We start from the raw sequence: 18,869 nt of genomic DNA, 5'->3' as shown, positions 1-18,869 counted from the left end.
GATCAAAATGGGGACATACTAGAAGGGGAGGAAAACATCAACTCGCGGTTCGCACAATTCTGTGGCGCACTCTAGGCAAAACAAACCCCAATTGCCCACCACCGTATTGATGACTTCTTGGCAACCATTAAGCTACCCAAATTAGGCCCAACCCACCTAGCTACATTGATCACCACAAACGAGATAGCCCGCGCAGTCCAATCCCTATCAGCAGGGAAAGCACCCGGCGCAGATGGGCTCCCCATCGACTTTTACAAAGCACTGACCGATCGCTTGGCGCCCCTTCTTGAGTCAGTGTTTGTGGGTGCAGGGACCAGCGGACGTTCACCATGCTCCATGCTGGCGGCCAATATAATAGTATTTCACAAAAAAGGACGTGACCCAAGAGACTGCAGGTCCTATCGGCCATCTCCCTCATCAACGCTGATTCTAATATTCTGGCAAAATGCCTAGCACAACGCATCAAAAGTCTGATCCTGCACCTCATCCATATTGACCAAAAACACTTTATCCATGGCAGACTCGCCAATGAAAATGTCTGCCGATTATTCCATGTTATAGCAGGGGGGGGGACTAATCTGGACACACATGGCTTCCCTACCGCATACACAAAGATGGTGAAGCTCCCATACACCAATCCAATGGCATCAGTAGGTACTAATTGCGTCACATAGACCCACTTCGCCCTACACTTGGGCACACAAAAGGATTCCCCGCTTCCCCCCCTCTATGCCCTAACCATAGAACCCCTGGCAGTAAAACTACAAGCTGACCCAGAATGGACGGTATCCTACGAGGCACAGAAGAACATAGTCTGCCTATAGGCGGATGATCTATTAATATACATTGGCAAGTACAAGTCCTCACTACCCAGACTATATCAACTATTACAAGATATTGGCCCCATGGCAAGCTACTTAATTAATTGGGCAAAGTCACATATCCTCCCCCTGAGACCCGACATTTCCTGGGATCCAGGAGGGGTGACCCCATTTAAATTACAGCTAAACTTTATCACATTTAGGTGTCAAAATCTGCCTGCCCTGAAAGATTCTTGGGTTAAACTATCCCCCAGTCTTGCAAAAAATTAAATCTGATCTCTGATGGGAATCACTACCTCTATCCCTCACCAGTAGAATCAACACCTTCAAAATTAATTTGCTACCCAAACTGAATTATTTAGCACTGATGCGACCCCTAGCCCTGACGGAGCTAATGTTCAAAGAGCTAGATATTAATACCTCAAGATCTATATGGTGGGGAAGAAAGCACAGCTTAAATATCAGATCCTTCAGGCCTCCAAAGCCGATGGTGGCCTGGCACTACCATCATGGTAGGACACTATTTGGCTGCCAATATTGGCTGGGCCAAACAGTGGTTGTATGCAGCGGAGCGGGCCCGTTGGAAATATATGGAACTAACTCTGCTGGTGCCACTCGCACATCGGAAGTCCTAGCGATCCCACCTACTAAGTTATCACACACAATCAAGAATCAGCCAATAGTAGGGCCAACGCTCGTGCAGTGGCACAGATTACGGTCCATACTGGGCTCATCAACCCAAGCGGCACCAAAATGGATCAGTGTGAGGGCAATCTTGTCCTATGGACTGAACTTTAAACTACACCATAACCAAGACACGACATGGCCGCACGTCTGGGTGATGGACCAATATGAAGAAAATTCCCCGATTAGCTTCACAGAAGCGCAGCAGGTCCTCTGTCTAGGGGAGGCAGGCTGGCTTCAATATAGGACCCTCATATCAGTAATCCGCAAACACCACAGACCAGACCCGACAGGAGTCTCTGACATCGGGTGAACTAGCAATGGAACAAAGCATAACATCATACCCACGTCTTTGCAACTTCTACACTATTTGCATAATATCGGTTGTAATCAAACGCTGGCATTCCAATGATCCGAATAACTGGGCATCGAGCCACAACCCAGCGACGCATACGATTTCTTTGAGGACATAACAGCAGTATCAGTGAGCATTCGGAATAGAGAGATCCTATTTTTAAAATGGTCCAACGGATGTACTACACACTCGGTAAACTATTTAGGATGGGCCTCATACACTCTGACATGCTGGCGATAATGTGGGGGTCTGGGCTCCATGGGTCACATTCTCGGGTCCTTTCCACGATTTGGTGCATTGTGGCGCACGATACACAGACAAATCGCCCAAATATATAGTGCCTTGGTCAAACTATCACCCGGTCTGAAGCTTTTCGGGGCACACAGGGAAGACTGCCACACAGGGAAGACTGCCACACGGATTCAATACAGCGCAAACTCACACATAATACTGTTTGCAGTCCAAAGTCCCTGATCCTCAGCTGTAAATCCACCAGACCACCCACCGAATCCACAAGACGGGCACTACTGGCAAAACTCTGCTTGATGGAATACAATGCCGCTCGCTTCTGGGAACTAGCTGACCCATTTATTTAACCTTGGCATATATCAAAGTTGCTCCACAAACACCCAGGCTCTCCCTAATGATTTACTGCCCAGAATTGACGAGGGAACCTGGGGGACTGAACAAATGCATCACCCACCGAGCAGACCTATACCTATGGCCTCCGACTTACCTTGGTCTTCTACGTACACCGTACACACTACCTAGGATAATATGGGAAGAGGCTGATGCTATAGGGTGGAATCTTATGGGTCCATCACTCACCACTGACAAGGGGAGATATCAGACAAATCAAACAAATACTGAGCGACTTGGATGGGGACCTGGGGGGTAAGACGATCCACGACCCTACGGGGGGGGAACGTCCTAAAGAACCTAATGCCATACAGACCATAAGAATTACAGGTGATTACAAAAAGCTTGCCACGAGATTGAATGAACAGCAATTATAGTGGGAAAGCATACAGCTTCAAAACATGAACTCCCTTCATTCTGCAAGTGTGGAGGTCTTAACCACAACAAGAGTAAACTGCTTAATGTAACACAAGCTCACTGCCTTTATTCAACTGTAATGATTTAAATATTCGTATAAAACACATACAAAGATATAACAAAAGAAAGTCTGTGCAGGACCACCATGACACATGCTTATATTGTCTGCACCAGGGCCACAATATTGACCTTTGCCCCATCTGCCAGTGTTTTTCTTCAAAGACTCGCAAGGATGGTGACTGCAGGTTGCTGACTTGGCTGGAGGAGGGTGCCGGGAGCCTCTGACTCGACCTCAGTCTGCAGTCCTGCCTCTACCAAAATCTATAGACCCATAGACGGTACTCCTTCATCTAAGAGGTCGAGATCACACGAAGAACATTCCCTGGGGAATAAACTTAGAAAGGGACACAAGTTGCACACTTGGACTGTTCCATCGTCGACTAATTAGTTGATGCTTATAATGCCACCCACTTCGTCGACGGCCCGGTCCATGACTGCTATGTCTATTGTCTTTGACACACTCGGAGAAGCGACATCCACATCTACTCTGTCCAGAAGCCACAGGCATAAATAGTCAAGAGCCTTGCCTAAGACTACCTCGTTGACGAGCCACAAACCAGCAAAAGCATCCACCTCCTTGTCGACGACTGCACTGTTGACGAATTTGCGGACAAAGCAAGTATTCTATTTTAAAACAGCAAGAGTTTCTCTGCCGCCGAGACAGTCGTCCGCACCATTGGTGCCCAAGTTGCAAGCTCTTGTTTGCCACGTTCCTCGGAGGCTAATGTGGACTGGGAACAGCCTCCAGCATTGTCTTTTCTGGGATGGCCCACACTAGCCAAGCCACTCTTCACTCTGGTGCCTTCTATGCCCACTGCTGTAGCACCAACTACCACATTAATTCAAATAGGTGAGATCTCGGATGAAGTCTCTCTGGGTGCTTTATTCTCAGACCACGAGCAAATCGGTGTGCATCCTGATCCTATCCTGCCAGTGCCATCATCCTCCTCCAATGCCTGCAGTTCCATCCACTTCAATACCTGCTGTCCCTTTAGGCACACCCGCTGAACCCTGGGACCTATTGCTCTATATTTTATCGACCTTGCAAACCCTGGTCACGGAACTAAAGCATAGTAGTCCTCCTCTGGCCCATAATAGGACCCATCTGGCATTACCTTCAAGAGGGGATTTAGTTCCACATCAGCCGGTTCCTCAGTTCTCCGTTCCAGTCGCTACTCTCACCGATACAGGTACTAGTGCTGACAACACTGACACAGCTACAGACACTCGGACGGATTACTATTTGGTACCAGTTGATGGGTAGACACTAGATCTATCCTCACGTGACTCAACTCCAGATAAAAAAGGCTGTTTTCATGCGCTCTTAACATATGCTGTTAAGCTATTTGAGCTGGTTACGGAGGACCAAAGGAAAAAGGGTTTCCCAATTAAAAGGCGAGAAGCTGACAGGAAGTCAATAATCGCAATCCCTATGCTAGATGACATCTGGTAAAATGGCCTTTTGTTGGTGATAAAATCCTATCTTGACGCCTGTTTAAAAAAAAAAATGATCACCTCGAGACGTAGTATAAGGTGACAGATGATGCTCCTAACTGCCCGGACTCTGTGGTATCGGCAGTTGTTCGATAAAGATCAGCCAACCCTTCTCCATGCATGGGACCCCTGATAAAGAGGGTAAGCAGCTGGACTCCTTTGGCAAAAGGGTAGTTTCCACGGCCACTAAAACCATCAAGGCAGCCAACTCATTAGCCATCCTCTCAGAATACAATCGAGTTTTTGGTACAAGATGGGTCCCATCTTGGATTTTCTGCCGGATAAGAGATGAGGCCCCAGCACTGTTGCACAAAGGGGAGGCCAGTTTGGACCACGCAGTTACTGTCGCATTACAAATTGTGGAGACCGGCTTTCACCAAATGGGGAACAGAGCTGTGCTCACACTCCAGGGATGGTTCAAGGCAACCAATTTTTGTACAGGGGTGCAATTTAAGGTGTTGGATATGCCATTTGATGGAGTAGACCTGGTTGGAAGGTGGACGAGACCCTACAGGCTATCAAGACCTAGGCATCCTGCAGCAGTGAAGACAGCCCTTCCGTTCTGGTAAGGGTCTTTACTCCCGAACCTCCGGAGATTGCAGGCCCTCCTACCGCCAGCCATACCATACCAGCTCGCAGGAGGCGTACATGGGGAGGTTGCAAGCATACAGAGGTACTCGGTGACAACGAAAATCTTCCCCGAGACTGCAAACCCCCAAACGGGCATGCCCAGCACCAGGATCCATGCCTTCACTTCACCCCAGTGGGAGACAAGTTGTTGCAATTTGTAGATCAGTGGGAAACCTCTCCGTCGACAAATAGGTGCCCATCATTCAACAGGGTCACACCCTTGAGTTTCTGCACAATTGCCCCTTAATCCCTCCCATAAAAAGAGAATTACAGCTACCACTTCTCCTACAAGAATTGAGGTCCCTTCTAAAGAAAGGAGCTATAGAAGCTATACTGTCACACCTCCAGGGCTCCAGAATGTACTTCAGATGCTTCCTGGTGAGAAGAAAGTCTGGTGCACGGAGACTGATCTTGGATCTCAGGCAGCTGAACAAGTTCCTAAAATCACAGAAGTTTCATATGGTCACGCTTCAACACATTCTCGAGCAACTAAAATGCAGACTTCCTCTCCGCTCTAGACTTGGAGAATTCTTGTTTCCACATTCCCATACGTCGCAAGCATAGATGCTTCCTTTTATTCGTAGTACAAAACAAGCATGATCAATTAATGGTTCTGCCTTTCGGCCTTAAATCAGCCCTAACAGTCTTGACAAAATGCCTAGCTCTGGTTGCTTCCCATCTCCGCCAAGCAGGCCTTTACACGTCTCTGTATCTGGACGACTGGCTAAGGTGACTGGCAACACACTGAAGAGATCATCCGAGGCCTGACTTCTTTGGGGGTTCTCCATCAACTTTCTGAAATAATCCGTATCACCATTTCAGAATGCTCTGGTCCTGGGTTCACGGCTTGACACCGTGGTATATCTTGCTACCCCCTTTGAGGAGAGGGTCAAAGCCATGCTCTAGAAGATTCAGCAACTATCCATATTACAGGTGACAGTCTACTCCATCAATTCTCTGCTGAGTATTATGTCCTCTTGCATCCCATTGGTTCCTCACTGTATGCTTCACATGAATCCTCTCCAAGAGATGCTGGAATTACATGATTGCCCTCACGCAATCTTTCCGCCAAACTCTCCAGTCGTGGAATCATTGTGCGCCTCACGCAGGGTGCTCCTTTTCGCCTCCCAGTTCATCGGGCCACAGTCACCACTGATGCTTCCCCTGGAGGGATGGGGGGCCCACATGGGCCAACACCACGCCACAGGCCTGTGGAAACAGAAGTAAAAGTCCTACACACATGTCTTGGAGCTCGGAGCAGTGGTGTGGGCCTTGAAATCATTCCAACCGCAACTCCCGAACAAGGTGGTTCACATCTTCACCGGCAATACCTCCAGTGTGTTTTATATCCAGAGAAGGGGCATTACCCGTGCACTGATGCGGTCCAAAGTGTTTCAAGCTATCTGGTACTGGGTGTTATACCAGAACATGTATCTCCTTTCTTTTCATCACCGGGGAGCCACATCACCATTGTGGATTCCCTCAGCAGGGGGCTACATTCATGCCATGAATGGGAGTGACATCAGAGATTAATTCTTCACATCTTCTCCCAATGTGGTCACCCTAAAATAGACTGTCACCTAGGGACAGAACTCCAATTGCCCCCAGTTTGCCAGCCAGCATCCTCAAGAAGGGAGTCTGCGGGACGCCTTCTCTATCCCATGGAAAAGTTGGTTGCTCTCTGCATTCCCTCCACTGCAAGTTCTAAACACTCAAATGGAGCCGCTGCAAGATGTTAGTCACCCTGGCATGGCCTCAACAAATCTGGTACTCTGACCTACTTCAGTGTTAGTCGCTCGTTTCCTTCAAACTGCCCCCTCTGTCGTACCTCCTCTCCAGAGACAAAGGATCAGTGCTGCATCCCGATCCAGCGTCCCTATCATTGAGTTCTTGACTCCTGCAGCCCAGTAATTCAGACACTTTGCATTACCTCTAGAATGCTGAGAGATTCTTGCAAATGCTAGGGCGCCCTATACATTATCTTGCTACAAGCACACATGGAAACATTCTACCATTTGATGTAAATCCCAGCAGCTAATCTCTCTTTGCATCAAAGCTGCACAAGTTTTGCCACATCTCCAGGCCCTGGCAAAGCTGGGACTAGCACACACATCCATTAAAGTACATTTAACAGCCATTTCTTGTTACTCGCAATACAGGCCGACCTTCCATATGGTCCCACAGTCTGGTTAAAGAATTCCTTAAGGGACTATTCTGTGTTTTTTCCTCCTATAAAAGCTCCAGCGTGGGAACTCAATGTGGTTCTTTCCAAGTTAATGGACCTTCCGTTAGAAACTGCAGCAGAGCCCAGTGAAGTTGTTGAATCATGGAAGACCGCTTTCTTGGTGGCCATTTGTCTGCCAGGTGTGTGGGTGAACTTTAAGCCCTCTCCTTTAAGCCGCCATACCTAGTTTTTCACCAATCCAAGGTAGTGCTCAGCACACATCCTTCCTTTATGCCAAAAGTTCAATAAGATATCCACTTGAATTAAGCTTTGCTTCTACGAGTTTTCTTTGGTGCTCCCACTTCAAATGCAGAAAGGGCCTTACACTTGCTGGATGTCACACTTATATTGCACACACAAAGGAGTTAAAAAAAAAAATCAGTTGTTTGTTTAGTTGGCACCTGTAGGCAAAGGCAATGCCCTGACAGACTTCCATTTCCAGTTGGCTCTCTGGCTACATTTCCCATTGCCACCAACTTACAAAAAGGCCCCTGCCAGAAAAGCCAAAGGTGTATTCCACCAGATACTTTTCTTCAACCACAGCGTTCCTGTCTGGTGTGCCTCTGCTTCACATATCTACAGACCTGCTACGTGGAGGTCTCTCCACACCTTAATGAGATTCTACTGCATTGATAGGGATTCCAGGGAGGAGTCCCATGTCAACCAGGCAGTGCTCTGCAACCTATTTGCATGAGGTGAGTGTTTAAGGTGAGTTCAATTGCTTCTGTAGAGCTGTACCGCCTCCTATTGGTTGTGTATGTACTGCTGTGTAATCTTGTTAGAGCATGTGAATTCATGAAAGATCCAATGCTGGAGAAGGAGTAAGTAGCTTGCCTCTAACGCCAGTTCTCCAACATTGGTATCTTTCATGGATTTGTATGCAACCCTCACGCCTACTCCTCTATGGCTCTCTTTGGTTCATATTGCCACATTATTTGCACTTCCAAATCTGAAAATGGCCAGGCGAGGACCGAAGGAGGACTAATGTTATTGGCTGGTGGGAGTATGACCAAAAGTGACAGTAATATGCTTTATAAGCGACAAGCCGCTTTAAAGCTAAACTGCTTTATTATTCGAGGATTCCCAGCTTAACGACGGTGGAATGTTAAAGAGCAATGCTGGAGAACAGGAGTCTCAGGTAAGTAACTTGTTGCTTTTTAGGAGCTTTTGCCAAAGCGCTGTACGTAAAAGAACAGTACAAATGATGTTCAATTAACAAGCCAAATGAACAACAATTAGGTCATGGTATAAAGTAGGTAGTTTTTAAGGTGAGAGCATAAAATAGCATAAGGGGATAGATCTGATATGTTTGGGCAAGTAAACAGCACAAAAATTAGATTCTGCACAAAGGGGCTTAGGAACAGTTAGTAGAAATATGACTCGTAGCAACGAGACCGAGAAGGAACATAAAAACCAATAAGCAAAGATAGGGCACAGCCAAACCGTGGAAACATTTAAAAGTAATGCAGAGGAAACTGAACTGTAAACAAAGATCTAAGGATAGCCAGCGTACAGAGTGAAGAGAAGGAGATATTGAAGTAAGAGGAGGGATAGTACAGAGTACGAATGGAGGAATTATTAATCGTAAAGGGGCAAGATGAGCAGCAGGAAGGCCAACAAGAAGACATGAACAATAGTCCAGGCGGGAAAAGATTAGTGAAGTGATATGTTTCCAGGGGTGAAAAATGAGACCGGAACGTGCTCTACATATATTATAAAGTTGAAAGCGACAGGAGCTTGTGAGATTAAAAATGTGTGGAAAATGAAAGTGATGAATAGAAAAGGACACCAGGGCTTGCAAAATCTACTAGCCCACTAGCATTGGCAAGTAGTTTTTATGAAGGGCGAGTATCATTTGCTTGATACTCGACCTTGCTGGAGAGTATGGGGATGTTAGAAAGTGTTCTTTTCTTTTACAGCAAACGCACTTTGTTTGCAGTACATGTCAAATACAAGTTTCACTGTGCTTGCTTGACAGTATTGCACCAAATATGAAGTGTGCTTATGGCGACATGCACCATTTTACAAAATGCACTGGTAAATATTTTCACCAGTCACCTTCGGGCAAGTGCATTTCTCTTAGGTAGAGTCTGTAAACGAAGGAACTCACCCTCCATGTCTAGTGGGATGTTTAAGAATTTGCAAGGCCATGGACACCTAGATTATGAGCTGTTGAGGTACGAGTCGGGCAGGGGGAAAGTTCCTGCAGAGGGAGGGGGGGGCAATAGGAAGATGAATGGCAGAAGAATTAAATAATTTGTCTTGGGGGCATTTCAGTGCAGACAATGAGACTGCGTCCAGGTTTGATGAGACAGGTGGAGGATAGCATGAAGTGTGTCTGAGAAAGCAAAAAAGAAATGGAGTTGGTAGTCATCTGCCTAGAAGGGCGAGGAGATCCCAAATGAGGAAATTAGAGAAGATAAAGGTAAAGTGTAAAGAGAAAAAAAGAGGGGACCCAGGACTAAGCCTTGAACCACATGAGCAAGGGAAAACGAAGGATAGATGGAGCCACCCCAAGAAACTGGGGAAGATCGATTGGATAGATTAGGGCTAGAACCAAGAAAGAGTGCGACCTGAGAAACTCAGACAGAAGAGTGGACAAGATTAAGATGCACCAGTGTCAAAAGCAGCAGAAGGATCAAGTGAAACGAGACTAAGAGTTAAGAGTGTCTAGTGGAAAAGAGAATAAGACGCACAAAGGAGGGCAGGGTCAGTAGAAAGAAATGGTCAGTATCAAGATTGAATTAAAGGGAGAAGAGTTGTGATCAAGATGGACAGAAACTTGAGAATAGACCATGTTCCAGGATTTTAGAGCAGTAAGGAAGTAATGGGATAGGGTGGTAGTTGGAGGGAGAATTGCTATCTTAAAGAGGGTTTTTTCAAAAGCAGACGGATCACCACACTCTTGAAATCATGAGGGAAGGAAGCAGAGGGGAGCGTGAGAATAATAAGAGATTATATAGTAATAAGGAGGAAAAGCCTAGTGAAGGCTGGAAGGAATGGCATCAGAGGGTAGAGGCAGTAGGGCGAGCCAGAGCATGAGAGGCAGCAGTTTCAAAATCTGTAAATGGGAGCGGAAAAAGGGGTGAGACAAAAGGTGGAGGCAGAGGATAAAGGAGGCACATAGTTGCTCAACATGAAGCAATTGGCAAAGTCAGAGGATGAAAGAGAAGATGAAATAGATGTAGCAGGGACAGGAGGATAAAGTATACGATTCAAAAGATGAAAAATACATGGAGGGTGAGAATATGTAATGAGATTGGATGGGTAATGTTTTTTTAGCAAGATGAAGATCAAAATCCTAGGACTAGTAAAGGGACAAAAGCAAGGAAAGGTCAGAGGGCGAATGGGATTTTTCCAGAGTCGCTTGACACGTCTAAAAGAAGAGTGAATATTGCGGAGCTCAGTAGATAATCAAGGTTGGGGAGGCTTGGCTGATGGACGAAAAGGGCGCAGAGAAGGAAGCAAGAGCGGCACAGAGCAGTTTTAGGAGTGGCAAGCCCTGTGTCGGTGGGAAGAGAGGTAAAGGAAGCAGGTGATGGGAGAGAAGAAACCAGCTAGGGAAGGAAGCCCAAGGTATGAAGATTATGGTAAAAAAACATTTGTGAAAAAAAGTGGAAACTGGGAGGGAAGGTGGAGAGAGAGCAGAAAGGTAACAAGAAAATGATCAGATGAGTAAAAAGGCCAAGCAGAGGCACCCAAGGCTGAGGAAATGGAGGAGAATACAGGATCAAGTGAGTAACCAGAAGGAGGAGATTGTATGCGTCGAGTAATACCAGAAAATTATGCAGAATGTATAGAAGATAATCGAGATTAAAATAGTCAAGTAGAAGGAACGAAGAAGACCGAGACGGCACAGCTGAACATAATACATTAAGCTCTGTACAGAAAGAAGTGTGTGTCCGGAGGGAGATAGATGATCAGTAATGCAATAGGATAAGGATGGGAAAAGGGGATGCAATGAAATTCAATGAAGGGGAATTGAGGCAGGGGATTTGGAAAAGGTAGCATAGTAAAAGATTGTAGCGTATGCTAGCTCCACACCCTCTATCGGATTGGCGAGGGGTGTGAGAAAAACTAGACGGTGGTGTTAGTCAGGCGTAAGTGATTCTATCAGAGATAGGTGTCCAAGTTTCAGTTGGGTATAGAAAGTGAAATTGCAAATTAAAAAAGGTGTCGTTTTATTTGCAAACGGAGCGTGCATTAAGAAGAGCAATGGAGATAGGAGGGTGTCTATCCCGAGTGGGAATGGGTACGAGATTGCTGGGGTTGCGAAAACCATTAGAAGAGCGAGATGGTAAGAGTTGACACATGCACCGGTATGGATGCAGCCTGGAAGGATATGGGAAAGTAAGATGTTGCCTTAAGTGAAAGGCACTCTTGGCCAAAAGATATTGTCTGGCTGGAGGGGCCCATCCTGACTGAGATGTAAAGATCATGGCAGGTGGAACTGAAGATGATCTTGCCTTTCAGCACTCCAGTCACGACGGGACAGACGGTGCCCTTAGAACGCCTGCCCTTTTGAAGATCAGCGCCCAGGGCTAGAACGCTCAGGAAACCTGTTAATGAGGGCAGCACCATTAGTCACATGATGGTGAGAGCGTCCACCGACAGCCCCTGCACAGTGAGGGTGGGTGGGGTGATGAGTGCCCGAGCCTGTGGTGGTGAAATGGCTAAGTGTTTCTCTGTGAGGCAGCGCCTCAGCCCAGATGACAAGGTCTTGAGCCAGGATACAGCAGGAGAATGCAGCTTTCAGGTACGTGACAACGGCTGAACAGCTGTGGCAGAGGTGTGCAGAAGATGCTACAGGCCCTGGCCTACTATTGGCTCAATATCCGCTCATGAAAATGGAGCCATTTATGAATAAAAATGAGCCAGGATTTGGCAGTCTCCAAGTGAACTATACTTAAAAGGTAACAATGGCTATTAAAGAATTCTGCTGGGGACAATGTGCGTTTTTCGAAACCAGTCATTGCTTCTCATCCTCAACACAGGAGTTTGGTCTTCCAAGCCTACCAAACTCTGGAGTGAGGCCAGGCTTCTACATTTCAAATATACATAAAAATTGTTGAACATTTTTCTGGCTAATTTGCCATGCTATAACAAGACACACTTACACAATCTAATCCTGTGAATTCTTTGATCGCGTAGCCAATCCAGCACATTGCAGGGTGGGGGGGGGGGGGTGGATGTTAATGTGGAGTATTTCAACAAACGGACTAGTGTAATGTAAGATCTTTATTGTACCACACCAGTTGTATGCCACATGGATAATTTGTTGTGCTAACTACAAGTCTTCTTGGCCGTATCTGTGATTGCTTCTTGGAGAAAACTGAAGCATGCTGACCCCTTGGTTCCCCATGTCCACCTCAGGGCTGCTCCAGAGCTCATTGCCCCCTTCCCTGACTGCATTCAACAGGTTTCTAGAGGCATCTGGAGACAGTGCAGTTAGTGCATACAAGCATTTCAGAAGACTCACCACAGAGGCGAGTACCATGAAAATGGTTTTTGACCCTACTCAAAGATACTGGACTAATCTAGTGGTAGAGTGGATTTCACAAGGACTGCACACATGTAAAATTATTCATAGCTCTCACCAAAATGTCTTTCAAAATTGGATTCATGTAAAAAGTCAAAATGCAGAGCTGTCCTTTATATTAACAGGACATAAGGCATCAGAAAGACAGGTCGATTATTTGACTTTTTCAGTGTTGGATATACCATCAGCAATGTAAGGATATAGAAATGTAAGTATATCGATCCAAGTAGCAGACAAACAGCTGATTAACCAGCCCAAGGTTCTTTCCATCAGTCTGACAGCGGCCCAATTTGCCCTCCTAGCAAATCTGCACTAGAGAATACCTGCCAAGCTCCAAAATGGAGTTCAGTTCCTACCTTCAAGAAGCACTTGTCTTAGGACGGTTTGTCTCACTTGTGAATCTGATCATTTGCGTTTCAATGAACATCTATTTAATACTATTCTCAGATCCTTGTTATGCTCTCGCCTGGCGGCTCTATCCCTGCTGGCGTTTGCCTCGCGGTCCTTTGCCACTAGGTCCGCACTGCTCCCACTTATCTCTGGAAAGGGTGTTCTGCTGCTCCAATGACTGCTGTCAAGGTTTCCGGCATTTTGGGGGTTCTGTGCCACAGGATGTGGTCCATCCATGAATACGTGGTCCTTCCATGAAAACGACGTGGCTTCCTCATCTGACGCGGTGCGCCATTGGGGACAGTGCAGTACATGGGATAATAGAATAAAATAAACCATAAATAAATAAATACGGCCAGCTTGTGGCAGATGCAAAGGTAAGTGCAGACATCGGGTATTAAGTGCTGGTCGGGGGACTGTAGGGATACAGAAAACAGTCCCCACGTGCAGGGGTTGCAAGGGAAGCAGTGCAGGTGTGCAACTGGCGGGGGAGGTGACCTGGGCCCAAGATAAGAAGGGTGGCCAGTGCAGAGGGTTTTGAACTTAACCCTCGCAGCCACTGGGAGCCAGTGCAGAGATTTCAGTCCTGGAGAGATACGATCCCTGGGATTGAGGCCAAGGACAAGTCTCGTAGTCCTTTTCTGGATGGGTTGAAGAGGGCAGAGAGTAGAAAGAGGTTGTTGCAATAGTCCAGCCTAGAGAGGTTCAGCTGGTAGTGCGACTTCTTAGACGTGTCAGATGTGAAGGGAGAAGGAGAGGGTGGAGTAGATGTCCCCAAGGTTTTTAGCTTTGCAGGTGGGAGCAGGAAGAGGGCCAAGAGAGGCGGCCAGAGAGTGACTGGGAGCGGGTGTGCTGATGAGGAGAATCGGTTTTACTGGCATTAAGGCAGAGATCATTGACGGCACACCACTCCTGGAGAGCAGACACAGTGAGAGATGAATGAAGGAGAAGAGGTGGCTGAAGGTAGTCTGAAAAGGAGCGGAGTGTCCGCATAGCACTGGAAGTTGGGGCATAGAGCGGCAATGCGTTGGGAAAAAGTGCCAGGTATTGGTTGAACAGCCAGGGAGAGAGGTTAGACCCCTGGGGTAATGCCACAGGTAGACAGGAGAGGAAGGACCCAAGTTGGCCCTGGGGGGGGGGGGTTGATCAGAGAGGAAAGAAGTCAGCCACGCCAGGGCCTGACCAGTGATACCCAGGTTATCACAGACGGTTGAGCATGATGGCATGGTTGACCGTGTCAAAGGCAGAAGAGGGAGAAAGTAAGATGAGGACACAGGGGGTGTTGGAATCAAGGTTTTCAGGAAGTTTGTCCAGGAAATGAGTGATGGAGATTGGGAGATAGTTAGCCGGGCAGGACGGATCAGTAGACGGTTTCTTGAGAAGGTGCACAAGGGGGTGCTTCAGGGGGTGAGGTGGGTGGAAAGACTCCAGTGGCGAAGGAGTGGTTGCAGAAGTCTGCTGGAGCCAGGGAGTCAATTTGGTCATTGATGGTTTTGGAGGAACAGGGATGTACCTGTTTTGACAAGACTCATCGATATGACTTGTCTAGAAACATTGTCTGGGGAGAACAGGAGAAAGGCAGAGAAGTGGGGTGGAGAGGTGGCCGAAGAAGGCCCAGAGGAAGAGCAGGGAGTAGAAGGAGAAGGGGGATAGGAACAGAGGACAGGATGTCATGAGTTAGAGATGAAATGAGAAGCCGGAGCCTGGCAGAGGAGAGGGCCTGGTAAGGGACAGGAGAGGTAGACTGCAGCAGGATTGGCCAGTTCCTTGCAGATTTTAGAGTTTGACCGAGTTGTTAGATGCCGCAGAGAGACAGGCTTGGATGTGAGCTCTTCTTGGTGCGGACAGGGAGCCGGTATTGCCTTTGGAGCAGGCGGCATGCCAGTTTGTCAGAGGATGTACCAGAAGCACGCCATTTCCTCTCAGCCACCCTGCACTTGCGTTTGAGGGTGATGAGGTCTGAGTCGTACTAGGAGTTGCACTTGGCTTTGGGCTTCAAGCAGATCCTCGTGACAGGGGCAAGAACATACAGTATAAGATATAGCAGAGTGGAGCATGGAAAGGGCCCTGTCAGGGTGAGAGTCAGCCAAAGGGGAGGGGAGGGTGAGAAAGTGGCGGCGAAAGCCTCAACTGACACGTGCTTCATGGGTCAGATGACCGAGAAGGTGGGTGGAACTGCTGGAGTTGGCTTGGCCTGAGGGGTAGAGAGGGGGAGCTGGGAGGAAAGGAGAGAGGAGGGATAGAAAGGGGAAGGTGTGAAGAGATCAGAACATCCATAGTATGCCCTGCAGAGTGAGTCGGGCCAGAGGGGAGAATGGGGAGAGAGCGAGTCGCAGAGGTCGCTAAAGAGCCCAGAGGAAGGACGAGAAGCATCCAGGTGTTACATTAGTCTCCAAGAAGGAGGATTTGAGTGGTCGAGACCAGGAGGGAAGAGGAGAGGTCCGCCCATTCAGAGAGGAAGGAGGAGATCTGACCAGGTGGCCGATAGTTGCCACATTAAGTGAATGACTAGAAGAGAGAATGCAGCCGAGGCATTTGAAAGAGGTGTAGGCCTGCATATGGATCACAGAGGCAGGAATCCACTCTGGGAAAATCAGGGCTACACCCCCTCCGGAACGCTTGGACCTGGGCGAGAAGAGGATCTTGTAGCCATCAGGCAGCCGAGTGTTCAAGCTCGTGACAGAGCTGGCTGTGAACCATGTCTTGAGACAGAGGACATAGAGGTCCAGTTCCTCCAGGAAGCGGCAGATGTCAGAGGAGTATTTGACAAGTAGAGTGAGAGTGGCAATATGGAGAAGGTTGCCACCATTGAAAGACTTCCGGCGAGGAGTATGAATCGGCGGTACACCCTGCAGAGGTGCAGAAGAGGCCTGAGGGAGGCGGGGGGGGGGGGGCAGAAGAGGAAGGAGAAGGGCAAGGTAGCCAAGGAGAAGACAGCAGCGGGAGGCAAGGAAGCTGTGGCTGGAAGAGGGGACAGCAGGAGAAGGAAGGAAATTGATGAGGCGCAGGAAGCGTCCATCAAAGAGAATGGTGACTGGAGGGCCTTGGACCAGGACAGTACCGTATAAGTAAACATTAATGATGACCTTAGAGGAGTGGAAGGAGGTCAGGAGGGCCTCCCATCGGGTGCCACCATTAATGGGAGAAGAGAGAGGCGAAAGCACAGACCATATGAAGAACCCATAGGTCTGGCGAAGGAACGACAAAGAGGATGTCGGTGATGGTTTGCCTACAGAAGGTACTTCTCCTGGACGATTCTGTTTCTTTCCTTGTTCTTTGTTTCCTTGGACTGTTTCTTGGCTTGCCACTTGATCTTCCAGCCTTGACTTATGCCCTTTCCCTCTCATGGCCTTGCTAGTCATTAGAAACCTGCCAGTGACTGACTTACAGCGGTACCCTGGTACAGTGCCCAGCACTGTCCTCGTACCACATTAATCGTAGGTACCCTTCTGTGGTACAGGGAGACCTACCCTACTCTCTACCTCAGAGGTTTTACCTATCGAACAGCAGGCATTGGATGGCATTCCTGTGTCTCTAAACACGTCCTGCCTACCCTGGTTCTCGCTGTGGCGCTTCCGGACAAGAGCTCCACCAGATGAGCTCAATAATACTAGACAGTCCTCTACCAAAAGGAAATGCTGCTAATCCACGCAAAGCATGTCACTTTAAAATAGATCCACAAGCTGAAAAGGTCAACATTACTTCCAACAATATTCTGGCATGTATCCGTTTTAGACTTGTATGCGACCAACATTTCTGTAAGTGGATGAATTGGAAAACACTAACTGGTGGTGAAATTTACACCAATTCCAAGCTATACCTGGATGCCATTTACATGAATGTGTGTGCATAAAATATGTATGGTGAAACAACTATGCAGAGCTCTAGAAATAACGCTAAAATAAAATCTGTCATTTATTTTTGGCCTTGGGTATTCGTAAAACTTCTGAGGTGGATACTAGACTGCAAGGAGCATTGTGGATAGAATGTGTACGTCCTACATGGATCCTTTTACTTATCCACTCTGGTCAATGAATGAAAGAGTTTACAAACAATGTTAATACTCTAGGGCAACCACTAGATGTGCATGTGACTCTAAAACATATACAAGCTGATAATACTGCTGCAGGTATATAGGGAATACATGTTCCCTATATAAGCTGTGGTGAAAATGGAGTCTTGTATTTGATACCTATGCTGGTAAAGGCCATCCTTCCGGTAGTGCTTTGGGATTTATTCACAGTAGTTCTTGGGCCCATGGCTTATGTCGCCACTATTCCTCCCTATTCTGAGTGTTTGTAGCTGCATTAAGGTGGTTTAAACATCTTTTTATTTGGTATTGATTAGAAGTACCCAGGTTGGGTTACAGGCATGATTAGACACATTACAAATATGCAATAGAATGTATCAAAGTTAGTATTGTAATCAGGCTTTCTATACTTTTTAAAATTATGCTAATTTCTTATTTTCAGAAATGGCTCAGGGATCAATCAGCAGTGTGTATGTGACGTCTTCTGGGTCAGCTACAAATGGCACGCGGTTTTCTTCTGGGTGAGCCAACTATCTACATATTTTACAATCTATGGTGATATAGTAAATGTTAATGTGGCTCGAATTTTCGATTCCCGGCCCTCATTTTATACAAGTGAGATCCCTTCCAAACAGAAGGGGTTGGAGACTTACAATAAAGGTTTAAAGATGGAAAACAAATTGCAGTGGATATGAGAAGTCTTGTGTCTGATGGTTTAAATCACCTGTCTCCTGCAAGTCCTTTACTTCGGGGTAGGGCGGCCACATAGTGTAATCTGCAATGGAGTACTCCCACAGTGTATACTGGGCCTTCCTATGAAGTGCTATGCTTTAATCAAAGATCTCTGTAGCCACACATACATTCATATAACCCAGTGAAGTCTTTGTTGAGACCGGTTTAGGCTGTGTTTGGCTTACCACTAAACTGGTATATTGCACTTGGTCTGGTGTATGAACACCTTAAATTCCAGGAGGAATGTCAGGAGGAAATGACACCCTTTACCATGCTTCTTTCTCAGTGTCCAACAACAGCAGCAGAAATGGCTCCCATTCCCCTGATTTCTTTCTCAGATTTTCTTAAGTGTGGGTCCCAGACCCCAGTTGGCAGACCTGGTTCTCTCCTTCACCAGGTGCTGCGATGAAGAGGGATGGTACTTCTCTTGCTTCTTGGATTACCTGGTTCCCTATCCTGCCAAGTATTTGTATAGTTTCTTCCCTTCCCGTGCTGTTCATACGATAGACCTTATTCACTATTCTGCCAGGCACCATCTATCACTTCACTCAGTGATGTGTAGATTATACTGCTTTCCGGGTCCCAGACCCTCCTTTCTCTGCTTTCCCTAAGCCTTCCTACTTGCCAACGTTCACTGTGGCACCCTATGCACTACAGCGACTACCTATCAACTCTCTGCTCCACCTCAGCAGTTGCTTCAGCAGGATACATTTTCAGATCATGGGCCTCTGTAGTCTTTATTCTCCAACCATAAGGAAGTGCATGAACAGCCTGTTACTCTTCCCAACATGCATGTACCACTCCCTCCTAAACAAAACCCTCTGCCATTTTCACTAACCCCACTGGGTGCTCCT

At 47.1% G+C, this 18,869-nt stretch overlaps 1 protein-coding gene across 5 annotated transcripts in view; it reads left to right on the top strand.

Annotated features, from left to right (window-relative positions):
* The window catches only part of TFDP1 (transcription factor Dp-1), a 774,278-nt gene that overhangs the window by 713,998 nt on the left and 41,411 nt on the right, over positions 1-18,869 (top strand). For all 5 annotated transcript variants that reach the window (XM_069637131.1, XM_069637133.1, XM_069637132.1 and 2 more), the window contains exon 11: positions 17,726-17,804. In XM_069637131.1, the coding sequence (XP_069493232.1) occupies positions 17,726-17,804 (79 nt within the window). The remainder of the gene's footprint in view (positions 1-17,725; positions 17,805-18,869) is intronic.

This window comes from Ambystoma mexicanum, chromosome 7p, assembly GCF_040938575.1.
Source record: "Ambystoma mexicanum isolate Mex_15411 chromosome 7p, UKY_AmexF1_1, whole genome shotgun sequence".
Taxonomy (NCBI): domain Eukaryota; kingdom Metazoa; phylum Chordata; class Amphibia; order Caudata; family Ambystomatidae; genus Ambystoma; species Ambystoma mexicanum.
Note: the sequence above shows the minus strand (reverse complement) of the source record. Positions and strands in the feature narration are given on the sequence as shown.